Below are 26,189 nucleotides of genomic sequence, written 5' to 3' on the forward strand. Positions count from 1 at the left end.
AACTGAGGGCTGGTCCCAAGCAATCAGCTGTGTATGTATTTCAGGCTCAGAGGCCTCAAGTCCAAGATCTATGGCACAGCAACAGTTCTGGTTCAAAGCAAGACTCTTGAAGAGCTTGTAAAAACAGGAGGGGCCAGAAGGAGGTCCAGGCTATTCCTGGCACCATCCCGCAAACCCATCTGTCTGTCATCAATGCCTCAGGTCTTCTGTGAAACTCTGCCCTAAAATCCTATCAGCTCTGTAATAGCTACCTTTGGGTCTACAGGGTAACATCCCTGGAATCTGGAAATCAAGCTGCCCTCTAGAAGTTAAACCCTTCAAGTCTACACACGACAGACAGGATTAGTTATCTACACAAGGCCCCAGAGAGAACAGGATGTCTCCCTGGTGACAGCCAGAAGAGTTGGGTTTGGAAATTCAATCCAGGCATGCCTGCATGTGAAGGAACCCGGAGCTGAAGGAAATCTCAGAAAAGCTTCTGAACAGCAGGCAAGTGGCTCTGAAGAGTCTAGAGGACACGACAGAGGATCTGGCACTAACCTGAATAGAGGGGGACCCGACGGGCAGGTCTATCTTACAGACAGAACAGAACACTGTCCTACGTCAGAGACGTTGCCAATTACCACTCCCATGATTCCCTGTGCCCTGTCCCATGCTCACTAAAGCCTCTGATTCTGACTTCCTGTGCAGGGGACTGTGTGCTGAGCAGTCACCACGCGCCAGTCTCAAGCCCCTTAGCAGTTACATTTCTCATTACACGTTAATAAATCACAATTTCGCCTAGGCCTGTTGTGAGTCACTTTCTTCCTCTCTGAACACAACGAACTCTGATTTTAGACTTGCACAGCTGATATCCAGACCTCAGCCCAGGAAGGAGTATGCAGCCTGAGCTTGCCACCATACCCACCCCACCCCCCAGCATTCTCAATCAATATTTACCAATTATTGACCTCAAAATCCTGTTCTAGGCACTTCCATGACAGATCAATGGGACTTGGAATGGGAGAACACCTTCTGCCACTGTAGCCCTGGCCCCGGATGACGTGGCCAGCCTAACAGCTTGATAAATGTTTCTGACGGCAGAAGCTATAGTAAGCATGATTTCAGGAAATGGCAAGCCAGCTTATGGTGCCCCAAATCAGGGTTATTTTCTGGAGTACAGTCATCTGTCTATTTACACTAATGTATAGCAAAAATAGAACAAAGAACAGTCATCATGTCACTTTCTAAATATTGCTCTGCACATGATCCAGCATCTAGTGATGGCATTAAGTCCCTGTGTACGTCAAAGAACAACATACTTATGGACTCACAGATTCTTTGTAAGTAAACTGACCTACGTTCACTGGTGGATGTTTAAACCGGGCATTTGAAAATGTTTATGAAGTGTTTATATTGGTAGGGTAAAAAGTTTGTGATAGTCAAGTGCAAATTTAGAATGTATACTTGTATTTAAAAACTCTGTTTTTTGGGGGCACCTGAGTGGCTCAGTCAGTTGTGTCCGACTTCGGCTTAGGTCATGCATGATCTTATGGTCCGTGGGTTAGAGCCTCGCGTGGGACTCTGTGCTGACAGCTCAGAGCCTGGAGCCTGCTTCGGATTCTGTGCCTCCCTCTCTCTCTGACCCTCCCCCGTTCATGCTCTGTCTCTGTCTCAAAAATAAACACTTAAAAAAAAAAAAAAGAAAAACACTGTTTTTGTATTTTAAAAAGCCTTGCACATAAAAAAACAGGAATGAAATATACAGTTGATATAGCTGACCCTTGAACAATGTGGGGATTGGGGCACTGACCTCCCTTCAGTCCAAAATCCACATATAACTTTTGACTCCCTCAAAACTCAACTACTAATAGCCTACTGTTGACCAGAAGCCTTACCGATAACACATATTTGGTATATATATACTGTATTCTTACAATAAGGCTGGACGAAATACCATTCATAACATCATGAGGAAGAGAAAATACATTTATAGTACTGTGCTGTAGTTATCAAAAACAACCCATGTGTAAGTGGACCCATGCAATTCAAATCTGTGTCGTTTCAGAGTCAGATGTACAAAGATTAACAGTGAGAATTTGGTGGAAGGAGTCTAGCTCTTGCTTTTATTTTTGTTTTTTTTTTTCCAAAATGCTCTGTGATTCTTTAGTACTTTTATAGTGAAGCAGAGAATACATTCTAATTTCCTAAGTTACCCTGTGATGGAACGTAAGCAACAATGAAGAGAGAAAACAGACTACTTGGACATCGAAGGTAATTTTCTCACGTGTTGCAAACGACGCCGGAAAACAGGATGAAGCATGTGGACTGAGGTGGGCTTGCAAATGAGACAGTGGAGGTAAGATGACAGCCACCATCAGGCCAGCTGCCTCGATCCCAGGAAGCTGGACTTCCCAGGAAGGGGTGAGGTTGGTTTGATCGGACCCACCTGTGTGCAGAGGCGTCAGGATGGGGGCCATGAATGGACCGCCTTTGTAGATCCCCAACACTGCCCACGTCCTCAGCCAACACCAGGGTGGCTGTTTCAGTGCGGCCAGGCAGGGCATGCTCTGTCTCCCATTTCTGAGAAGGAATCGAAGGTGGACCCCAGAAAAGAAAGCTGGAATAAGTCTGATTCTGACCTGCCAAAGCGTAATAAAATTAAAGTAGTGCATCCGGACCTTGGTGGAGACCCTCAGATTTTCTAGTGGTCCTGAAATTGAATGAGCCTTGCATTAATAAATACTCCCAATTCTCCTTCATTACCCCCACTGTGGGGACAAAAGCAGCACTGACTTTCACAACAAATGTTTCCAGCACCTTAGGTCTCTGGGACAGATCAATTCTTGCCTCTGCTTCGAGGTAACGTGCATCCGAAGTCTACTTCCAAGAGTATGGAATTCAGCACATCACCAAGACCAATCTTTCTGGGTCACCTGCCCTAGCTCTACCTTTGGAAGAAAACAAAAGTCCTTGGAAAGCTTACAATAGTAAGCACAACTGGCTCCTCCTACTTCATGGAGTGTCCTACTGCATGTGGCTAATTTCCTGAGAAAGGAAATAGGAAAGGGCTAGGATAGGCCTGATTTGTCCATAAGAGTAACCATGGGGATCACGGTTAGACCACCTTCCTGGATCTCCAAGCCCAGACTTTGTGAACAAGGCATGCAAAGAGCGCCACCTCTGGGTGAAGTGTGGTTCCTCTCCACTTCTTCGTTCCAGATTCAGTGGGAGGAAATGCTCTAATTTGGGGGTCAATGGATCAAGTCAAGACTAGAGCTCCCTTGGAGGATGAACGGAACTGTGCACAGGGCCTCCTGGGAGCATTATCAGAGCCAAGGGCATGAAACTAGAATGGAAACTATTGAGCATGTGTGGTGGAGGGGGTGGGGTGTCTCATGTCAAATGGGGAGAATTTGAGATGAGAAAAACTATGGATCAAATGCCAGGGACAATTCTTCCTACTGGGGATGGGGGACTAGCCCTGGGGTTCCTTGCTTCTTGATGCCTGTTGGGAAAACACACACAGGGGTACCATGGCCAATAAAGTGACCTCAGGAGCAATGCTCCAGACCAACAAAGCTGGATGGTGAGAATCATGCTGCTCTTTCCACAACTTGTCTATTTGTCTGGGAAAAACAGGACGTCATGATCAGGGAGGTGGGTGATCAGGCTGCACTCGGCACTCAGAGGGGCTCAGTGAACCAACGAACTTCAGTGAATCAATGAACAAAGCTGCCGAGGAAACCTGTGCCTAGGGGCAACCTGGGGCAGCCTCTGCTTCCTTTCTATTCTGTCTCTACAGACCAGCCCCAGAGCATTCACTGCCCCTCCTGCCCCTCCAAATGTCACTTTCTGACTGAGACACTAAGTGAAGTCAGGGAAACCTCCTGACATAGGTGGGCAAGTTCTAAGGCCTGACCTAGGGCTACCTGCTATGCCTTAGACTGGATGCTGGGACTGGAAAAGAAGAGGTCAAGCCACTGCTGCCAGTAACTGGACACAGTTCTTGTCCATGGAGGGGCAGGTGATAAAACACAGTGTTTCTAGGGAAAATGCATGGCGGTCCATGTTTATTCTACATCCGATCACAGCAAATCTTCCACACCCAGACCACAGCCAGGCTAAGTGCCATGTGGCTATAAGCGGCTAGAAGAAACAGGAAACCGTCTGCTCTGGTGCGCATGGCTGCTCTGGGCAGAAAGCACAGCTGCCTCATTGGCCGATTCACAAGCAGCGAGGCCACATTCCCATCTCCAGGCCTTAGGGACATCTCTAAAGGGTGGCTCCTGTTTGGAGCTTCCAAAATCCTAGGTGCCTCTCTGGAAGCCAAGCCCTGTCCAGCAAGTCATTCCGAGTCCAGGCTCTGCCAGAACCTTCAGTATCTGGAGCTGATGTCAAAGCAGCTTGGAAGCTGCAGAGAGACCTTACGCTGGGTCCCAGGGCAGCTCTGGGGGCCTCGAGGCTTTAGGGCCGACGATCCTTTCTGCGGAGTTTGTGTCCCACCTGGGACCCTCGCTGGGCAGCTTTCACCAGGCCTTTGAACTGGCCCTGCAGCTTCACCTTCTTCCTGCAGGAACAAGGAACAGAGGGTCACATCTCCCTGAAGACAGGTGGTCTCTCTTCCCATAATGCTGACCAATGGCTCCCCCAGCATTAGCGGGAACTGGGGAGAAAGGGTGCTGCCTGGCAGTGGGCAGCACGTGCTCTGGGCACAGGTGCTTTCCTGCTTACAAAAGCAGTTCAAGTCAATAACGCATGTGGGCACCAACTACATGAAGGTGCACATTAGAAAGCAAAAATTAAAAAAAACTGGAAGACACTGGAGCAATTAAGTTGAGAGTTTACTGAGAATAACGCCCTCCCCTCTTTGGAGCACTGAGCTCCCCACCCCCACTGCCCCAGCCAGACCCCGCACAATACTGTACCTTCGGTTGAGCTTAGTTCTGTTGAGGGGGATGTAGGCGTAGGGGTCGAGCCGACCTTTCTTCTTCACGTCACCCTTTGCTTTCTGCTCAGCCAGAGAGAGAGAGAGAGAGAGAGTCAACTAGGAGTACAGGGTTCCCCTTCCTCCCTGCCCCTGACTTAACAGACCCCATGTCCTCCCCTTCACTCTGTGCCCTGGTGGCACCAAAGGGCTCCTGTAGTTCAGGAATGCCAACCAACAAAGGCATGGACTTTAAATGCTAACAAGACCTCAGTGTGTCCCTCGGTGTGGCCGGAGTCTGGCTCCACAAAGGTGGCTCTCCAGAAGGGTGATGGGCACAGCTACCCTCATCCTTTCCCAGAGGCTCTGTCCCTACCCATGGCTCTTACCTTGGCCTTGTATTCGGCCCCAGGTATAGCCTTCTTGGCCACAGGGCGATGGATACCAGAGCCTCCAGCTAGAGGGGGAACATAGAGACCATGAATCAGGCAAAGCCAGGGCAGCTTCCTCCTGGGAGAAGGCAGTGGGTACCTTGTCTTTACAGAGCCTCCAGGGAGCAGAGAAATCAAGGCTAGCAACGGCTCTGTCCCCTACCAACCAAGGACAAAGACCTTCCTCAAGAAGGGACTGTCTAGTGGCTTAACAGTTAAGACCAGTGGGCTCCTCAGGCTGACTTGAAGCCACACAGACCTACCAATGACCTCTGAGGACATACACCTTCTCCACTAACATGAACCACCCCAGTCTCCAAAGCTAAATGTGTTCCGTTTGTCCTAGGAGAAAAGAACACAGGCTTTGAAGTCAGACAGACCCAGGTTCGACTCCCTGATTTACCACTACCAGCTCTAACCTCAGCAAGTCTCTTAATTTCTGGATCTTTTAAGTTTGTCTATAAAATGAGGTACTTCGGGCTTGATCTCATTCAGGCTTCACAACAACACTGGGAAAGAAAGGCAGTTCCTGTCCCATTGTACAGACACGAAAACTGTGGTTACAGAAATCCAGGTGCTTCCAAGGTCACTTGTTATTTCCGGTCCGGATTTCAACACACTCATGGATGACTCAGGAGGACTCTTTTTAGATGAGCCAGATGAATCCCACTTTTTTTTTTTTTACAGATGAGAAACTAGAACCTCAGAGAGGCAGCAGGACTGGGCCAAGCTGGCCACAGAGCTAAGAGCCAGCAGTCTTGAACCTCAGAGCAGAGTAGGTAAACTAGGCCCTGGCCTGTGGGGCCACAGAGTGGGAAGCCGTGAAGCTCTCCAGCTGGGTTAGGATGCCTTAAGGCTCTGAGAACATACCTGCTGCTGGAAATGGAAACCGTGCTTCTTTTTTTTTTAATTTTTGAGAGCACGCGTGCATACGATGTGTGAGCAGGGGAGAGGGGCAGAGGGAGAGAGAGAATCTCAAGCAGGCTCCACACTCAGCACGGAGCCTGATTCAGGGCTCGATCCCACGACCCTGGGATCACGACCTGAGCTGAAATCAAGAGTCGGATGTTTAACCGACTGAGCCGCCCAGGAGCCCCTGGAATTGGGGACTTTCTACAGGAGCCCCTGTACCTCCAGATATATAGCAGGGGTTCTGCTACTGGGGCTGCCCTCAGGGGAAGGAGGCAGAGGTGAGTAACAGAGGCCTCCCCTGGCATTTGGCAGCCACACTGGTGTCTTTAGCAGCTGCTGCAGGAAAAGGAACAGCTTAGGGGACCAGAGACAAATGTATAGGGGAATCCCCTGGGCAGGCCCACCACTGACCCTCCCAGCTGCCATCCTCAACACAGGCTGAAGTGGTCTCCCAAATCCAGCCTGACTCAGGGCTGGACAAGACAGACAGACACCTCCCAGGAAAACAAGGGGTGGGCTGCAAGCCTCATGGAAGGCCTAAGTGGGTGGGACAGAGATGGGGCTCAGGGGCTCTTTAGAAGGGCTGGGGGTTCCATGCACAGATCCCCCAGACTCTTCTTCATCCCAAACATTCTCAGCCCCCAGACCAGTCTTGGGAGACAGATCAGCCAATCTTTGTTGGTGCTGACTTGACTACAATCGGGCCATACCATGCAAACCTGTGGTTCTGCCTGCCACTGCCCTGTCTAATGCAGGGGACAGGGAACACAGTGTCCCAAGAGGGAAGAGTGGAAGTCTCACCTTGGTACTGAGGGGGCATCTCCAGCTCCTCATCGTCAGCTTCTTTCTGATGCTTGAGCTTCTGATGTTTCTTCTATAACGTGGTGCACAAAACTCATTAACAAGGGTACACGATCATCCTCATTAATGTTCATAGTAAAAGCAACCGCAAACTATGCTAGCAGGAAAGGTCCTCTGCCAAGCACTCAATCCCCCACTTTCAGATGGGAACACCAAGGCTCAGAGAGGGTAAAGAACTATCCAAGATCACACAACTAGGCAGTGCAGAAGTAAGTTCCAGCCCAGGCTGTGACCACAATCTCATCTGCCTGCTTCACACAGAACTCCTGTCCCAGGGCAACAAGTACCTGTCTGGGAACCCCGACCTCAGCTTAGCTGGTGCAACGCTCCTACTCAGAGGAGGCTTCCTGCATCAGAGGCCTCTCAGACCCCCGGCTACCCTCTGACCCCATACCTATCTGATCTTTTATGTCTGATTTTCACCCAGGAATTCTACGTGGGTGCAATGCTCTGATAACCGGGTACCTCTTTGGCCCTGGCGGGAAGATGGGCATTTGGCCAGGGATAGGGCGTCGTGAATAGGACATTCACGAAAGCAGTAACTGGGGGAAAGATCATCAGGAACTATACTTGTGCACTTGCCGTGTCCAATCTCATCAAGCCAACCCAGTAATTCCACAAGATTCACAGGTGAGGAGCTGAGTTTGAGAGGTTAGGCTGACACCGAAATGGGACCCCAGTACCTGCATCTGCACTGCTAATTTTGTATCCCAGCCTATGCAGCTATCCCCCAATGGGGACACCCAGGAAGGCTGGATGGGCTGGCCAGGCCCCGAGAGGACGCGGAGGGAAGACGTTGCTCCTAGACGCCCTCAGAAGTGCTGTTCACTGGGCTTGGGAAGGACGGTGAGGGGTTGGGCCCACATCACCCTGCTGGTTCAGGTGGGGCAGGTGAGAAGCTGCACTCCACCCTGGGAGATACCAAGGTTAAATTCTTGGGCTCAGGAGGCTGGAAGGCCATGGTTTAAATCCCATCTGCATCTAACAACCCCTGTGAACTTGGGCAGGATAAGCCTCCTCTGGAAATGGGGATAGAGTCCCGTCTCTTGTGAGGATTAGGTGAGATGACGCATGGGCCCCTTGGCACTCCTCAATGGCTCCCTGCAGGAACCTGCCCTTGGAACACATAGGCCAGCTGTTGCCTTTGCAGCCTGCCCAGCACATGTCCTTGGTAGAGACACACAGGGCTCTGTCTCTCTTCCTTCAGCTGGACAACTCCACCAACACGGAAGCATCAGGTGCCTGGGGCCCCCTCCCACGCCCCACAGAGCAGTCGGCCATTACACTGTGCCCTGTACATGCACACCACATCCTCTGGACCATCTGTTATGCACAGCTTCAAGGCACTCCTGTGCATTCAGGAAGCAGGGCAGGTGGGGGTGGGTGGGAGGTGGGCGGGGGAGAGATGGCTGAGAGCTGTCAGCCCAAGGCTTTGCCCTGAGGGCCCAGCACCCCCATCAGAGGAAGTACTCACACTCCTGACACCCGTGTCTTCCATCAGGTCAGCCATCTCTTCATCCTCCCCTGGAACCAAAAGAAAGTCCTGTGAGCAGACAGGGAGCACCCCTGACTTCCCAAAGCCCACGCAAATTTCACCTTGCCTCCCCCTGGCTCAGCAGGCTGACGGACCTGACAACTCCAGAAAACTTGCATCTTTCTGTGGGAGACAAGACCCCTGAACACTGACTGCAACTTTATCTTTCCCATCCCAGGCCCCAGGGACAACAGCCCCTCAAGGAAGTCGTATTCCTACTCCTGAGACAAATACAGCTTTTTTTAAGACCCTAAGAAAGCCCTGGTTTTCCTGGGGAGTCACGCGCGCCCCAGCCCCATATACATTCTGCTCTGCCGAGAGGACAGCCTCATTCTCCTACTTGAGAATCCTTTTTGTTTTTTCGCTATACATGCTGAGCTCTGTGTGGGGATGAGCCAAAGAAGTACAAATCAAGAAAATGCACAGGCAACCAAAATAAAAATAGATCAAAAAGACTATCTCAAAATTTCAAAACTTCTGTGTATCAGGGGACACATCAACGGACTGAAAATGCACTCTACAGAATGCATGAGAGAATGGTTTTTCAAACCACACAGATAAAGGATTACACAGACTAGCAGACTATGTAAAGACCACCCACAAACTCAACAACACAAAAGAAACATCTCAATAAAAAAATGGGCAAAGTGCTTGCATAGACAAAGGGAATTCTGAGACACGCTACAACATGGGTGAACCTTGCAGATATTATGCTGAGTAAAACACGCTAGTCACAGACAAATACTGAATCATTTCACTTACATGAGGTACCTAGATGCATATTCAAATTCAAATTATTACAGACAGATTCTGGAATGATGGTTGTCAGGGTGTGGGGTGGGGGCAATAGTTGTCGTTTAACGGGTAGAGACTTTCAGTTTAATAGGCGAAAAGAGTTCCGGAGGTTGGCTGTACAACAATGTAAACGTACTTACCACTAGTCCACTGCAATGCTTTAAGATGGTTAATGTGGTAAGTTTTACATTATGTGTACTTTACACCACAATTTATTTTTTTTATTTTTTTATTGTTTTTAATCTTTCTTTATTTTTGAGAGAGAGACAGCGTGTGAGCAGGGGAGGAGCAGAGAGAGAGGGAGACACTGAATGGGAAACAGGCTCCAGGCTCTGAGCTGTCAGGACAGAGCCCGACGCAGGGCTCTAACTCACGAGCTGTGAGATCATGACCTGAGCTGAAGTCGGACACTTAACCAACTGAGCCACCTAGGTGCCCCCACCACAATTTCTTTAAAAAGCTATCGGTATACGTATTTTTAAAAGTACGAAACAAACCAGTTGGAAGGAAGACAAACTCAAGCAAACTCAATCAACTAGCAAATAATGCCACGAGACAACATGGGACTAAGAGCCGCAGCCTGGGCAGTGGCCAAGCTTGCTGGGAGCGTTGGGGGACAGGGCCGGAAAGCTGGGGGCCAAGGAAAGGCCACATAAAAACCCTTGGGCTGGATCCTTAAGAGTAGAGAGGCAGATGGGGTGGCTTAGTCGGTTAAGTATCCGACTTCGGCTCAGATTGTAATCTCACAGTTCATGAATTTCAAGCCCCACGTTGGGCTCTGTGCTGACAGCTCAGAGCCTGGAGTCTTTCGGATTCTGTGTCTCCCTCTCTCTCTGCCCCTCCCCAACTTGTGCTCTTTCAAAAATAAATAAACGTTAAGGAAGAAAAAAAAAGTGGAGAGGCAGAAAGAGGGGGAGAGGTGTTCTCAGCACCAAGGACATACGGGCCAAGAAGGGAGCAAGAGCCTGGAAAGTACAAAGTGGCGAGAGGGGACAGTGGTGTGACCAGATCAGGAAACAGTGTAGTCACCGTTACACCAAGCACGTACTTGGCTGCTCTGGCTACCCATTTCATCTACAACCATCTGAAGTAGGTATTGGTATTAAGCCCATTTTGGTGTGAGGAAATTAAGGCACAGAGAGGTTAATAATTATCCACAGTCACACAGCCGGTAAGCTGGGTGCAGGGGATGCAGTGAGAATATTGGTTAGGAGGTTGGAGTCAAGGGCCCAAGGATCATGGCAGTAGGAACCAAAAAAAAAAAAAAAAAAGAGGAAGGCAGATCAATTTTAAAGACTAAAGCTTTTTGATCTAACGGATGACATGGGGGAGAGGAAGCAGGAAAAATTAAACAGGACTCGGAGACTTCACACCACAGTGGCCCCTGGACAACAGGAGATCATACAGTCAGGAAGGGGGCTGCCACCCCTAAACCTCTTAAGTCTGGCTCTACCTCTAAATGAGCTTCATGGTCTCAGCGAAGTTTATATTAAAAAAAAAAAAAAAAAAAAAAGAAAAGGAGAAGAGGGAGAAGGAAAGATACAGAATAGTGGCCAAAAAAGTGCATCACACACAGTCAAGAGGAAGTACAGTGTTTTGAAAGTTCTGTTTGAATTATGTATGTATTGTATAGGTGGCTAGATTGTAACGTAAAGCTTTCTCAACGTGGTCAAAAAAGTTTGAGAAATTCAAAATGTTTGAGGAAGTTGTCTTAGATACAAGCCCCTCATTATCTGTATTTATCTACACTTCCCCAACCAGTGGTCACGGAATGAATGAGCAAATAAACAAATGAGTGAATGAACGACCGAGTGAGTGCAACACTGCCCACTCCAGAAGCAGCTGTGCCCCTAGAATGGATGGTGGTCCCACCTTTAGTGCCTTCCTCTTCCTCCATCTTGGTTGTGGCAGCATCGTCCTCCTCCTCCCGGATGATCAGGCGGCCATCGGCACTCACCTTGAAGCCGTGGTCCTTCTTCTTGCCCCGGCCGGGCCCAGGCTGGGTAGCTGGTGTGGCAGAGTCGAGCAGTGAGGAGGCGGAAGGCCAGTCTAACCCACCCACAGCCCCATCCAAACCAACAAGCCCAGGTCTGTGCCCCGGATGGGTGTCTGCAGCGCACTGATGTGCACACATGGCAGTGAGAGGTGCCCAGTGGGCTCTGTGGAAATCACCCTAACCCCTGACCTTGGCAAGGCAAGCGTATTTTCTCGACTCATGTGCCAGCCACTTTTTGCCTACCTAGGACTCGCTGGGCCACCTTAGGGTCCAGGAAGTTGAGGGGCTCATCCCCGCCACCCTCCTTCAGCCACGCCTGGCTTCTCTGTCGGGCCAGCTTCCGGCGCTCCTTGGCCTGGCCCCTTTCCTCCTCCTCCTCGGCATCCTCATCCTCCGAGTCGGCCAAAATCTCCTCGATGCTAAGTGCAGAGAAGTCCCAAGTCAGGGTGTCCCCAAGAGAGGCAGGGGTGGCTGGGCATGATCCGGGCAGGCTGCGGGTCGAGGGAGACCAGGTCCCCAGGACTCCACCACAGGCCTCACCTGTCACCTTTGCCCTGGGCAGGTTCCTCTCCTTCCTCCTCCTCCTCTTCCACAGCAGCCTGGTTCAGAGCACGGTGCCTCTTGGCTCGGGCCTCGGCTTTCCGAATGTTTACCAGGACTTTGTGGTACTCCTCGGGCAGCAGCCCCTTTACCAGCTCAAACCTGAGGGATGAGGGGCTGGTGAGGCGCACTGGCCAGAGAGTGCTACCCAGAGGAGGGTTCAGCCACAGCCCTTCCAGCCACGGGAAAGGGACTCAGTCCCCCAGCCCAGCCCCTTCTCTGCAGGCTCTCTGCTGGGATGGGAAGCCCCTCAACTCCTCCCCTGCTCCCCCTCAATCCAGAGCACAGACCCAAACTTGCGGATGAACTTGGTGAAGAGGTTCCGAAGCTTCATGCGGAAGTGCCGCCGCATGTCGTCCGAGAGCTTCCCAATGGCTTCCATCTGGCGGGCAGAGCACCGAGGTTTTGGGGGCGCCCTCCACCCTGTCTGCCCTCTCACTACGGTACAGACCAGGTACACAGGACCCACAGGCCCAGCTAAGGGGTGAGGGTCAGAGCAGCCCAGCCCACCCCTTGGTCCAATCGTGTTTCCACAACCTGGGCAGCTCTCCACCTTTCCCCTAAACCCTCCTTCACGACAATCCACGACCATCCTACCAAGGTTATAGCTTTAGAGACTTCTGAAAGTGGCGGGCACCTAACCTGCATTACCTCACTTAACCCTTAGAACCCCATGAGGCAGACACTATCATCATTTCTTACAGATGAAGAAACTGAGGCACAGAGAGTTAAGTGGCTGCTACATGGCCAGAGGCAGCAGTCGACCCAGGTCCAGGTCCAGGTCTATCTAATTCCATGGCCCATACTTTGTCCTAACACCACCAGGTTTCTCTTGAGCCCTGCATTGGTCTCAGGCCGGACTATTCTCACACCTTCATCGGGCCTGGCTGGGGCCCATGTGTGGGTGGCAGATCTCACTATCTGCAGTGTCTCTAGATGGGGCTGGAGGCGCAGGGCCCCATCGATCCTTTAAAAGGCCTTTATAAAGGTGTCTGGGAGGCTCGGTCTAAGGTCAAGCCTCTAACTCTTGATTTCAGCTCAGGTCATAGTCTTGTGGTTCGTGGGATCAAGCCCTTCTTTGGCCTCTGCCCTGACAGCATAGAACCTGGTTGGGATTCTCTCTCTCTCCCTCTCTCCCAAAATAAAGGAAAGGAAAGGAAAGGAAAGGAAAGGAAAGGAAAGGAAAGGAAAGGAAAGGGGAAGGGAAGGAAAGGGGAAGGAAAGGAAAGGGGAAGGGAAGGAAAGGGGAAGGGAAGGGGAAGGAAAGGGGAAGGGGAAGGGGAAGGGGAAGGGGAAGGGAAGGTCTTATCAATTCTTGGAACCCTAGGACAGACTACTCCTCTAGCGCTTCTCATCTTTGGATCTTTGGTCCCCAGCTGGGCTGCAGGCTGGGGAGGGCACAGGCAAGGTACCTTGACCCAAGCCCAGATACGAAGACAAAAGGCAAGAGGGACCCAGAGGTCTGATGTGACCCAACCCAGCTGGAAGTGAAAAACCGATACAGTGGAGGTGGCGGGCAGACAGTCTGGAGGACAGACCCAGCAGGCGACACACCCTGTGCCCAGCTGAGGGCTCTTCAGGCCCTTCTGCAGCCCAGCAGGGGTGTCCAGAGGAGCTTCCTCAAGCCCAGAAGGTCAAAATGCAAGAGGGGAAAAAGCAAGCAAGATGTGGCCCTGCTGGGGGAGAGCCCCGAGGGTCAGTCCTGAGCTTTGGGTTCTGGTCCCAGGACCGCTCTCACCAACACTGTGACCTGGGGAAATCTCTGGCCTGTTTCTCCATCTGTAAAACAAAGGGTGGCCCTGCCCACGGACCCTTGCCCCGCAGAGCCCTTGCTTCTGTGGAGGGGAAGAGGGGTCACAAGAGACAGCCTGGGCACCACGCACCTTCCTCACCCCCACCGGGTGGGCATTACCCTACCGGTCCTTTCCAGAGCTCCTGCATGACCTTCTGTGAGACAAGACAGCGTACAGCTAGACAAATGTTTGGAACCTGCTGGCCTCAGTGCTCATGGGTCCATGCTGGCAGGCCAGAGGCCATGTTGCCACCCGCCGGGGCCAGGGGGCCACTTACCACCAGCTGCACATGCTTGGCCAGGTGTGCCACATCCATGACAACTACCGCCACCTTGATGAAGCCCAGCGCCGATTTGACCACATCACGGGTACGGGAAGCCAGGAGCAGGCACACATTCTCCAGCAGCTGCTCTACTGTGTTGGTTCCCATGAGACCTGGGGTCACCAAAGGGCCACCGTCAGAGACACCCAAAACCCCATCCAGACGCAACACCCCCGGCCGGTCACATGCAGAGGAGCTAACATCTGTGGGACTTCTGTGTGCCCAGCACGATCCTAGTCACTCTCCCTAGAGTATAGCCATCCTGTGAGATGGCAGTTTTTCTCCCCCACTTTAGAGATAAGAAACGGAAGTTCTAAAAGGTTCATAAACTTGCTCAAGGTCTGGCACGGTTGGTAAGAGGCGGAACCAGGACTGACACCTGGGCATGAGACTCGAGCTCCTCCGATCCACCCTGACAGTGGCATGCAGGTGGGCAGGGAAGATGACACGGGCAGTGGAGGAGACAAGAGGCAGCCAGGCTTGCTTTTGGTTCTTCTTCCCTCCCCCGAGGAAGGAAGGTGGTAGCTCTCCCATTCTGGTAGTGACCCTGTCCTGACCTTCTGGGCATCCTCCTACCCCAAGGGTTCCCCAGGCCTTCAAGGAAGCAGCATTCACCTTTAAACTCAAACAGGAGGTGGGTCAGGGCCAGGATGCTGCAACTGACCATGGTCACAGCGCCCACGAGGCCAGGGTACACCAGGACGAGGTAGCGTTGCAGGGCCTCTGGAAGGCGAGATAAGGATAATCACATCCGGGCAGAGCACTCTGCATGCTGCACGCTGGGCCCCTCAGGGAAGGGATTCTGGCCAGAGAGGTGCGGCCTGCCCAGGTCCGCAGCCAGTGGTTTGGAGGGGTGCCTCCCAGAGGCCCGTGGGCCAAGCACCCATCCCGGCCCTGGGTCATCCACGCCGTACCTTCTTTGTTTGGGCCAAACCGGAGGAAAGCATGGCCCATCTCCACCAGCAGGGCAAAAGCATTCTTCCGAGCACCCACCGACACCTCCTTGGTACACAGGATCACCTGCCCAGACAACCCCTTGAGCATGCGCTCTGGAGCCGGCCACCATGGGCTTGGTTGGTGGCCTGAAGCAGAAAGGGGCAGGGGGGCACCCAAGCTCACAGGCGGAGAACTGAGGCCACCCCAACCCCAATACTGTTCTCCCCTGATCCTGACAGGTCTTCAGAAGCCAACTCCAAGGAACTCCTCAAAACACACACACCCCTCCTGCACCCCTCACCTCCGGGACAAGGGCAGCGATGAACTCCTCATGCTCAGCTGAGAGTTTCTTCACGATATGTATGAGGCACTTTAAACGGGGCTGTGGGGCAGGGGGGAACAAAAGTCAGGACCCCTCAATCCCACCTGTGCCCCCAAAGGCCCCTCTAAGGTGGTCCTCTCCTGGTGTCACCCATCGTCCTGTGGGCAGAGCGCGGCTGCCCTGGAGGCCTCACCCTCTTGGCAGGCGAGGTAGTGCTCCGCAGCGAGTCCAGCAGGGTCTTCTTCAGATCGTCCAGGTGGCTCTCCACGAAGCGGGCCCCAGGGCCCTGGGGGCTCGCACACACCTCCTCCAGCACTCGGTAGGCCTTCTTCTGTATCCCATGGGCCTTGCTCTGGGAGGGTGTATGGTGGTCAGGGATGGGTGAGCAAGGGAGGTTGGGGGTCCCGACCCACCCCATCCACACACACACATATACACGCCACTGTGCAACTACAGTCACAGAGCAGCCACCATTAACCGTGACCAGCACTGGGGAAATTCAGAACCTGAGCCCACCTCTGGAGCTCAAGAGGTCTGAGGAGAGGGCCGGCTGAGCATGGACGGTGAGAGGCTATGGGTCAGGCAGAGGACGCTGCAAGGACAGAAGCCACCCCAGCCTTCCAATCCGTTCCACTCACTGGCCTCAAGTAATGCTCATCCAGCAGGGAGAACTTGCAATGCCCAGAATGTACCAAGGCCTGTGTGCCCGCTCGCCTTTCCAGCTGCAGCGCTCTCTTCTCCCCTTCTTGCCCTAACTCCTTGCTATTGCAAAGGAGCTGTTATTCCCCCTAGGACACCTCTCCTGAGCTGAGGTGGCCCTGCCCTGGACTTCTGTATCTGCCTGTATGGTCCAGACGAGAAGACAGGTCCTGCCTTTCCAAAGAGCCCCCACTTCCCCCAAGTGTGGTCATGTGCAACTCCAGCCTGCACGTCTCACCTCTAGGTAGGGCCGGATGGTAGAGTACAGCTTGCTGATGGCAGCTTCCTCCGCGTGAGGAGCCAAGGCCACAACCAGGTCCAAGACAGACAATCTGCTCAGGGCAAGAGACGAAGGATGGGTTTAGAAGGGCTGGAGAAGGGCACAGACTATCAGTGTCTGACACCTACTGGGAGCAGAGGAGGTGGGAGAAGTCAGAGTGAGGACGAAAAGGGGTCCTGAAGGAGCCCGTGAGCAATCACCACAGCTCGCACCGAATCAGCACCCGTAAGGTACCAGATGCTGTTCCAGGTGCTTTATGTGTCTTAAAGTCTTCAGTCCTCACGGCAACCCTGTTGGAGGTACTATTATCATGGTCAATTCACAGATGAGGACACAGAGGGCACGGAGTAGGTAAGTAACCTGTCCAAGGTCACTTAGCTTCTAAGCAGTGGAGCTGGGATTTGAACCTGGGCAATGTGTCACCAGGGTCCTTATCCTTCCCTAGGAGGCTATACTGCCCCTCCAGGAAGAGCCAGATAGGTCTCACGGTAGAGCTGGGACATTCAATAACTCAAGACTCTCCTAAATAATTCCAGAGAGAATCTACAGGGCTTCTGCTAGACATACCCTCTGGCTCCCTGGGCTGCCTCAACTCAAGTGGGGCATTTTACCTGGTGAAGTCAGAGCTAGCAGAGTCCAGCACCTTCTCACTGGCTTTTTCCAGGAAGCTGTTCACCAACTGGCACCCCCAAGGGGATGAAGAGGAGGGAGGGGGTGAAGAGAGAAATAAAGAGCAGGAGCAGGTCACAGAACTGCATTCTCTTCTCTTCCCCAACCCTGGCCCCCTCCACTCAGAAGCCTTGACCCAGCCACCGCTGGTATCTGGTGGCCTGTCTCGCAGGTGGCAGAGGCCCAAACAAGCCCTGTGGGTGAGGCCCTTCCACCACCCCCATCCCAGCCCTCACTCACCCGACAGCTCCTCCCTCTCCTCCACCAGCTCACCTGAGGGTCTGTAATGGTGAGGTACGTTTTCACGGTTTCCAACACGGCCCGGCGAGGGGCTGGGGTGTCCCCGGCTGCCACAGGCTGCCCATACAGGTTGAAGAGGATTGGCAGAAAGTTCTTGGCAAAACGGCTCACCTCCGCACGGTCAGCCTCTGACAGGAGGACCAAAGTTTGCATGCAAGTGGCAGGAGTCAAGCCTGCCCCAAAGGGGCTGCTGAGGCTACAGCCCAGAGGCATCCTTTTGGAGGACCCATGACAGGACCTGGACCCTACGGATTTGGGGCTTCTCCAGGACAAAAGGTGCCACCATGCTCTATGTTCCTCCATGGCTCCTCTGTCCTGTGCATCAGCCAAGAGCCAGCGACCCACTAAAGCCCTTAACACCAAATGGACAACACCCAGCAGATGTCAGCACAGTGGCAGTAGAGGGAAAAGGGACAGCTTTCAGCGTGTTACTAACTCTTTGGGTCCCCAGCAGAAGCCCCATGTCCTTGCAGAGGATTCACTATGGCTCAGGCAGTGAGGTAGAGGAGACCAGGGGACCCGGGCCATTGCAACCATTCCCCTACTAGCCCCAAACCCCAGAGCCCATACATACCCCCCTCACAGCCCTTGGTGATGAGGGTGCGCAGGGCCTGGCACACAGTGACCCTCAGGTCTGGACGCTCACTGATGGCCGTGCCCAATGTCCGCGCCAGCCCTTTGAAGGAGGCGGCCACGTCCGTAGGCCTTGTGCAGAACCCAGGCAAGAGGGTCCAGATCTGGGGAGGGGGGATGGTAAAGGACAGTGATGCCCAGCAACTCAGGCCCCTGCACCATCCAACCCTCATCCCCCTGGCTGACCCCTCACCTGCCACTGGAGCGTATCATAGATCTTGGACTCCACCGTCCTGCCTGCCTGGGCCAGGTCCATTGCTGCAGTGTGACACAAGGACACAGTGAGACCTTGGGCACCCTTTGCGCCAGCAGGCCTCATTTTTATCAAAAGCAAAAGTCCAATAATGAAAACACGAATCTGGGTGATTCCTCCCTCCCCACAAATTGAAATACCATAAAATAGGAAATGGATGTCTCCTGATAATCTTACTCCCCCAGGGATAGTCATCACTTCTTCTGACTTTTTTATATTTCTTTAAACACATACACGCTTTTTTTTTTTTTTTCAACGTTTATTTATTTTTGGGACAGAGAGAGACAGAGCATGAACGGGGGAGAGGCAGAGAGAGAGGGAGACACAGAATCAGAAACAGGCTCCAGACTCTGAGCCATCAGCCCAGAGCCCGACGCGGGGCTCGAACTCACGGACCGTGAGATCGTGACCTGGCTGAAGTCGGACGCTTAACCGACTGCGCCACCCAGGCGCCCCAAACACATACACGCTTTTAAAAGCATAATAAACAGGACTGTGTTATATATATATATGTTCTGAAACCCAGTTTACCTTGACAAGGTTTCTAAGCGGTAGGCTGTGAATAGGTATGTATGTGACTTTTTTATTTAATCTGCACGTGGCAATTATCGCCCTGATTTTACTCATGAGGAGCAAACCCAGAAGAATTAAATCAACTTGCCCAAAGTCACCCAGCCATAGCGTGGCTAAGCTGAGATCTGAATCTAATCTTTCAACTCACCATCTACTAAACATGCCCGTTCCCACACAAGGTTTCCCTTTCCTCACAAAGACCGCGCCATGGCCCATAGTGGGACTAAATTCACCAGAACCCTGCTGAGGGACACATACGTTGTGTCAGATTTCTACTAGGAACAGCCCTGCATATATATAAATCGGCGTGCACTTCTCTAATTATTTCCTTAGCAAGAGAAGGAGCCATTGTGAGCCTGCCACAGGGAACATACCTGGCCAGGCCTCAAAGCAAAGTGAGGGACAGCCTCCTTAGGCAGGCCCTCAAGCACTGGCTGGCCACTTGCTTGGCAGAGGGATGCTGCCCAGTGTCCCAGGGCTGGGGGTGCTGGACAAGGAGCCCTTCCTGGCTCCTTCCAGTCAAGGCTCTAGGACTCAGGTGGGACCCATACCTTTGCTCTTCAGGGTGGTAGCCAGGGGCAGGAAATAGGTGGTGAAGAAACCAAGTCGTGTTTCCTGGACGTGGTCCCGGATGACAGGCAGCAGCCAGCTCCTCGGGAAATCTAGATTCTCTCTGGGAGGACATAGAAAAGAGCCAGTGAGGAGGAGGTGACATCCTAGAAGGCAGCATGCCCAGCAGCACGTCACCTGCTGAGCCAAGGAGCAGCCCAAGCCCTGCCGTGGCCTCTCTGGCTGACCCCCAAGTGATACACACAGACTTCACCCCCGAGAGTGAACACCCTGCTGGAGAAGAATGAGCTGGCTGAATACCCCAGGGCCCCGTAGAAAGCCAGACAGGATCACACTTACTCAGAGCCATCAATTTCCAAAGGCACAGCCTCTAAAACCACCTCGGGTCCCATGCTGGCCACTGCAGCCCCCACTGCCTGATCCAGAGCTGCCGTGTGAGGGAAGTGGGGGGAGAGGCGCAGGTCACACAGGGACTGGAGGCACTGGAGCCAAAAGACGAGAGAATATACATCAAGGCATGCTCACAGAACAGGCACCCATAGTTCAGTCTGGGCCAAAGTCTCTAAGAGGATGAGGTCGGGAGCATGGGCCCAGGTTAAGCTCTAGGTCAGAGATCACAAACCAACAACCAAATTTAACCTGTTGAGAAGTCACCTCTCCCCAAACCCCAAGATTTTAAAATATTCTGTATTCTTGGGGCGCCTGGGTGGCTCCGTTAGTTAAGCATCCGGCTCTTAATTTCGGCTCAGGTCATGATCCCAGGTTCGTGGTATCGAGCCCCATGTTGTGCTCTGAACTGAGCACAGAGGTGCTTAAGACTCTCTGTCTCTCGCCCCCTGCTCCTCTCCCTCACTGGCTCTCTCTCTAAAATTAAAAAAAAAAAAAAAAAAAAAAATTCTGGGGTGCCTGGGTGGCTCAGTTGGTTAAGTGTCTGACTCTTGGTTTCAGCTCAGGTCAGGATCTCACAGTTCATGAGTTTGAGCTCTGCATCAGGCTCTACACTGACAGTTTGGGGCCCGCTTGGGATTCTCTCTCTCTCTGCCATTCCCCTGCTTGCCCATGCTCTTTCAAAAAAAAAAAATTTCTGTATTTGTTAGTAACATATAAAAATCAGATTTCATGTACAAATGTAGATTTCCAGTTTATCTTGAAAAATGGTAAACATTAAAAAAAATTTTTTTTAAGTGGGGGTGGGGGGCGCCTGGGTGGCTCAGTTGGTTAAGTGTCTGACTTCAGCTCAGGTCATGATGTCATGGTCCGTGGGTTCGAGCTCCACGTGAGGCTCTGCTGTCAGCTCAGAGCCTGGAGCCTACTTCAGATTCTGTGTCTCCTTCTCTCTCTGCTCTACCCCACTCATGCTCTGTCTCTCTCTCTCTCTCTCTTTCTTTCTCTCAAAAAATAAAATAAAATAGGGGTGCCTGGGTGGCTCAGTCGGTTAAGCGTCCGACTTTAGCTCAGGTCACGATCTCATGGTTCATGAGTTCAAGCCCTGCGTCAGGCTCTGTGCAGACAGCTCGGAGACTGGAACCTGCTTCAGACTCTGTGTCTCCCTCTCTCTCTTGCCTCTACCCTGCTCGTACTCTGTCTCTCTCTCTGTCTAAAATAAACATTAAAAGAAATTAAAAATAAATAAAATAAACATTAAAAAAAATTTTTAAAGAATAAAAAAGAAAGAAAAATGGAAACTCTGGCAAAGGCAAAAAGGCAGACCTACATGTGACAATTAGCAAATTAGCAGACGCTGAGGGGTGGTTGCCCTTCAAGACAGAGCTGTGCCCTCTGGCCCCCCAGAGCCTCCCAGGGCCTCACTTGTAGGAAGTCATGTTTGCCAACCTGATCTATCAGGAGCCAGGCTTCTTGAGGAAGCCCCTGCCATCCCAGGGTGGCTCCTTTCTTCCAACCAGCAATGGTGGGAGTCGGTGCAGGCCCCGTGAGGCCGGGAGCTGCTGCTAAGGAGCCTGGGGCCTGACCTGAGGCCCCTACCCTCTCCTGGAGCTGGAGAGGATCCCTGGGGGAATCCCTTATCCTTAAGTGGTTTACTCTGAGCTGTAATAACCTCTCTGGGACCTAAGGCTGCTTAAAACACTATAATCCTTGTAATAGAAAATTTAGAGAATTAAAAACAAAAAGATAGTGGGTAGAGGTGAGAGAGTCATACTGGTTCCCTCCTCAAAGCCATCCACTCAAACCAGCACTAGTGAGCAGCTCCTGACAGGAGGCTGGGGGAGGTCCTACCCCTCTGTTTCCCCCATGTTGACTCGGTCACCTTCCTGAAGACACAGTACTAGGCACCTGCTGTGGGCGCCATCGGGAGTGTAAAGTGGGGTAAAGTGCAGAGGTGCTAGACACAGGACTTCTCTGGGAGCCCACAGTCCGACAGCCCAGTCACCACCTCATGTCCTGGCCCCAGCGGCTCCCCAGCTCACCTTCTTCATCACAGGATGGGCCTGCCTCCCACACGCCTGGAAGAAGACACACAGCAGCTGCAAGACAGAGCTCCATGCTGCGTGGAATTTGTACGTCAGGCCTTCCTCCACTGCCCTGCCAAGGGAGCAGGCAGTCAGGGCCAAGTCTGTGCTCACTTGGGCCCCAACCAAGAAGTCAATGGCTGACACCAGGGGCTACAGACCACCGGCTGGCTAGTAAGGGTGGAGCTCCAGGAAAGGCCAAGGGGGAAAACTAGCATCTATGAAGCAGTCCCCGTGCTGAGTTTCATTCATGTAATCCTATTGCTTAAAGAAACTCTGAGGGGCGCCTGGGTGGCTCAGTCGGTTGAGCATCCGGCTTCGGCTCAGGTCATGATCTCGCAGTCTGTGAGTTCGAGACCCGCATCGGGCTCTGTGCTGACCACTCAGAGCCTGGAGCTGCTTCGGATTCTGTGTCCCCCTCTCTCTCTGCCCCTCCCCCACTCATGCTCTGTCTCTGTCTCAGAAACAAACATTAAAAAAATTAAAAAAAAAAAAAGAAACTGTGAGGTACATTAGTTCTTCCATCTTCATGTGGGGAAACTGAGGCTCAGAGAGATGAAATAAGCTTCCAGGGTTACTCTGCCAGTGGCCATACTGGGCCTCCAAAGCCCATGCTCCGTCACCGTTTCATGCTTTCCCAGTCTGACCCAAGGTGGGATGCCAGGGGAGGAACAGATGGTCTGGGCACACTGGGGAGAGCTGCACCAGGCTGGCTCTATCTCCCAGTGTAGGGTCCTGGAGATTTTAGGAAAGAATGGCCTTTTGGGGGGGGGGGGGATGATGGGTGAGCTAGAGGTTGGGGTGGTTCTATTTCTGGGTTTTCCTGGAACCTCATCACAGATGCATCCACAGGCAACAGGCCTATTTCCTCACAGGTAGCACGACCCAAAGCATCACAGCCTAGATCTGAGCAGACAGACTCAGAGGAGACACCCAGGACTCTAGCCGCTTTCCCAGGACCACGTGGTGCTCCGAGGCTCCTCACTGCCCACAGGGAGGGTGAGGACAGTCAGTGGCCATGTCTCTGAATGGCTCCTCTCGCAGGTGTGGAGGGCAGCAGGGCGTGTGAGTAAGAGTGGGCTCTGTGTCAGGCTGCCACTGCCTAGTTGGGTGACCTCAGCTGGCCCACCTGTAAACTGAGGGTCAGTACAGATCTCCCAGTACCACAGGGACTACCAGTAGTTTTTATTAACTGAGCGCTTAACTATGTGCCAGATACAGTTCCGAGAACTTTCCACACACTCCCTCATTTAATCATCACCTCCATTTGTAAGCTTTGATGAGGATCCTGAGGTATCTAGACACGGAGGATCCTGAGGTGTCTACACATTGCCCTGGATGACTGGCCCAGAGTCCACACTCATGAGCACCACATCACGGTCCCTAGAACGTGGCCAGGGCTCGAATCCACAGCAGCCGCTCTGGCACTGCACACATGTCCACAGCCGGTGACAAGTGGAACACCTGTCATTACACAGAACTTTCTACAAGGAACACCTTATTCCCTCCTAAAGCGGATGCTACGTTCTCACCTGAACATCTTGGCGACATACTGGGCAGGGCCTGAGGCCGAAGAAGTCACAGAGCCAATGCTGGCCATGTGGGGAGCGACACATTCCTTCAGGATCTCCTGCAAAAAGAGGCCACAGCTGTTTGACCCAAAGCAGCCTCCAGTGCCCCTGAGCCCTCCCAGGTGACTGCTTTTGGACACTTCTAGGCCGATATCCTGCCCACCTCCCCCACCCCGACAAGAACCTCCCCTCCAGGACGCAGCTGGAGGTCTAGGGTGAGCTCTGGGAGAGACAGGGCAGCCAGCAGAATCTTCTGCACTCCCTGCTTCCCCCACTAAAGCTGGGGCTGGGGGTACCTGAAGGCTCTGAGAGGCAGCCGTCACCACCTGTGAGTGTGGGGAGAGGAGGCAGGTGGTCGCAGTTCCAAAAAAGCGAGGGAGGTGGCCCAGCCCCAGGTCCCGCTGCAGTCTGTCAACACAAAAGGCTTCTGTGGAGCCTGGCCCTGGGCCTCAAGGCCGAGAAGCCCAGGTCCAGTGACAGTCACTGATCTGCAGGGTTCTACAGGGTCCTTTTAGTGGGCAATTTTAAAAAGTGCTGTCATTCAAGTAATAGCCGCATGTGGTGAAAAACTCAAATAGGTCTTCAGAGTATAAAATAAAAAGCATGCTTCCATTATCACAACTTTCTTTTGGACTGACCTTCAGATGCACTTCCCAGAGGAATATCAAGGTTAGGTTTCTCAAATATTCTTCCAGAAGTTGTTATACGTATACAAACATATAAAGTAATGACACGTGCTAACATCTACCTACCACTTTTCATATGCCAAGCACTGATATAACACACATTCGTTCACTTAATCTTTGCAACCACTGAGATTAATTCCCATTACCATTCCCGTTTTATAAGTAAGGAAACTAAGGCACAGAAAAGTCAAGTAACTTGCCCAAGGCCACTCCGCTAGTGAGAGAGGGGCATCAGGATTCATATCCTGCTAAGTCTTGCTCCAGAGTGTGCAGAGTCCTACCATCCACGCTGTTCTTGATGTGTCTTAGGGGTCTTTCTATGTCAGTATGCGCATATCTACTTTGGTAATTTCTAACGGCTGCATAGTATTTCACTGTAGAGTGAACAGTCCCCTCTGGGGGCACATTTTGGTTATTTCTTGGTTTCTAGGGTTGTCATTACCCATAGCATTATAACAAATAGCCTGGGAAGTATATCGTGGCACAACTGTGGGAGGCCTCCTGGTAAGATTAATACAGAGAAGTGGACTGTAAGGCTATTTTGCTACTTTCCAGAATTTCCAGGTAAAAGGTGGATGGTGTGGGAAAAGGACGTGGGCTGGAGACCTGCCTTTGCTCCTCAGGAGCGGCGTGACTAGCTACCTCACAGTGCTTCTGGGTCAGCCTCATGAGACAGGCTAAGCCCTTCCTCCCAGGGTGGCTGTGATGGGTGACAGGAAGCAAGGATGCCAAGCACTCAGCACGGTGCCTGAGAGAGAGCGGGAGATGGGAACCCCTCAGTGGACAGGGGACAGACATAGCATGGTGGAGACACTCCACCAGGACTCAGAGACCCTTGTTCCAGGTAAAACGCAAGTCACCAACTGATACACTTATTTTCTCTCCTTATTCTGGAACAGTGGCGTGTCGAGTAGCTACTAGGAAGTGGCCAAGCTCAAATATATCATAACAGACACACAGCAGAAACTGGGTCTGCAGGACCATGAACCCCAGAGGAGGGGACCATTAACCCAGGTGGGCACAGGGGTGAAGCCACAGAAAGTGGACAAGATCGTGTGAGAAGGAAACCAGCTACACAGGACTCAGGGGCTGACAAGAACCAGGATGAAACTCGGGCACTCCCGGCACCCTAGTGCGGTGCTCTCAGCCATCTTGTTGCCCCTCAGAGCTCGCTCATAACTGCTCGGGGAGGAAAGCACTGGCTCTAGCTGACACAGGCCACACCATCCTGCCCTGTGCCTCGCAACCACAAGAGCTGGTCTGTAGCACACTCAACAAGGAGATGCCGCCATCCCTCTCCAGCTCCTGGCTCACGTCCCTCCCATCTGTACTGCAGAGCAGGTAGCCTAGCTGGAGGTCCTAGGACACCCCTCCACCGCACCCCTACCTGACCAGGTTGATGTGGGCTTTTTCCATGACCGTAAGCCAGGCCAGCAAGGGTTGTAAGTCATTCTCGCTGGGAACATAGTCATATAAGGCCTAGAGATGGGACGGGGAATAAGCAGATGACTGAGCAAGTGTGTTAACAGCAGCCTAATGACAATGACCCCTTCCCATCCCCACACACTAGCACGTCCCAGTGACAGGCCTGCACACGTGACCCTAGAACTCACAGCCCCCTTAGCTTTCCCAGGTCCTGCCTTTCTGGACTCCATGAAGCCCTTCCAGTTCTGCTCCTATGAGATCAAAGTCTCTAGAAGCAGTTGAGTAAAACTTGAGTCACACAACCTTATGGATCTCACAAAAGCCCCAGAGCCCTTCTCTGGAAAAGTGCATGGGCAAATAATGCACATTTTGCAAATAATTTGGGGGGTGTTTATGCCCTCCTTCCTCAAATCCATACAGGGATCCCTAAGTTCGAGAGCTTCTGTTCAAGGTGTGGGTTATACCACGACACAATACTGAAATAGTTTATTAAGTAAGTGAAGAGTCAGGGCCCACAGCTCCTGTGGACACTGATGTGGCTTTGGTGGCCAGTCTCCTGGATGCCTGCCTCCTGTCTGCTCATCTACTGGCCTCCTCCTCTGGGGCAGCCCATCCAGCCCACTCAACCTCACTCTGTAGACAAGTAACATCACC

At 52.3% G+C, this 26,189-nt stretch overlaps 1 protein-coding gene across 2 annotated transcripts in view; it reads right to left on the bottom strand.

The window, feature by feature from the left end:
* Positions 1 to 4,035: 4,035 nt before the first annotated feature.
* The window catches only part of RRP12 (ribosomal RNA processing 12 homolog), a 30,244-nt gene continuing 8,090 nt past the window's right edge, over positions 4,036 to 26,189 (bottom strand). For both annotated transcript variants that reach the window (XM_003994259.5, XM_023240800.2), the window contains 25 exons: positions 25,498 to 25,589; positions 23,721 to 23,832; positions 23,386 to 23,483; positions 21,812 to 21,926; positions 19,725 to 19,867; positions 19,367 to 19,488; positions 18,183 to 18,247; positions 17,931 to 18,093; positions 17,330 to 17,484; positions 16,999 to 17,066; positions 16,346 to 16,439; positions 15,602 to 15,760; positions 15,388 to 15,468; positions 15,065 to 15,170; positions 14,766 to 14,873; positions 14,106 to 14,263; positions 12,326 to 12,417; positions 11,976 to 12,137; positions 11,679 to 11,854; positions 11,312 to 11,446; positions 8,585 to 8,634; positions 7,051 to 7,123; positions 5,296 to 5,363; positions 4,908 to 4,990; positions 4,036 to 4,549 (listed from right to left, as the gene is read on the bottom strand). In XM_003994259.5, the coding sequence (XP_003994308.1) occupies positions 4,447 to 4,549; positions 4,908 to 4,990; positions 5,296 to 5,363; positions 7,051 to 7,123; positions 8,585 to 8,634; positions 11,312 to 11,446; positions 11,679 to 11,854; positions 11,976 to 12,137; positions 12,326 to 12,417; positions 14,106 to 14,263; positions 14,766 to 14,873; positions 15,065 to 15,170; positions 15,388 to 15,468; positions 15,602 to 15,760; positions 16,346 to 16,439; positions 16,999 to 17,066; positions 17,330 to 17,484; positions 17,931 to 18,093; positions 18,183 to 18,247; positions 19,367 to 19,488; positions 19,725 to 19,867; positions 21,812 to 21,926; positions 23,386 to 23,483; positions 23,721 to 23,832; positions 25,498 to 25,589 (2,781 nt within the window). In that variant the 3' untranslated portion in view covers positions 4,036 to 4,446. The remainder of the gene's footprint in view (positions 4,550 to 4,907; positions 4,991 to 5,295; positions 5,364 to 7,050; positions 7,124 to 8,584; positions 8,635 to 11,311; positions 11,447 to 11,678; positions 11,855 to 11,975; positions 12,138 to 12,325; positions 12,418 to 14,105; positions 14,264 to 14,765; positions 14,874 to 15,064; positions 15,171 to 15,387; positions 15,469 to 15,601; positions 15,761 to 16,345; positions 16,440 to 16,998; positions 17,067 to 17,329; positions 17,485 to 17,930; positions 18,094 to 18,182; positions 18,248 to 19,366; positions 19,489 to 19,724; positions 19,868 to 21,811; positions 21,927 to 23,385; positions 23,484 to 23,720; positions 23,833 to 25,497; positions 25,590 to 26,189) is intronic.

Source organism: Felis catus, chromosome D2 (assembly GCF_018350175.1).
Source record: "Felis catus isolate Fca126 chromosome D2, F.catus_Fca126_mat1.0, whole genome shotgun sequence".
Taxonomy (NCBI): Eukaryota; Metazoa; Chordata; class Mammalia; order Carnivora; family Felidae; genus Felis; species Felis catus.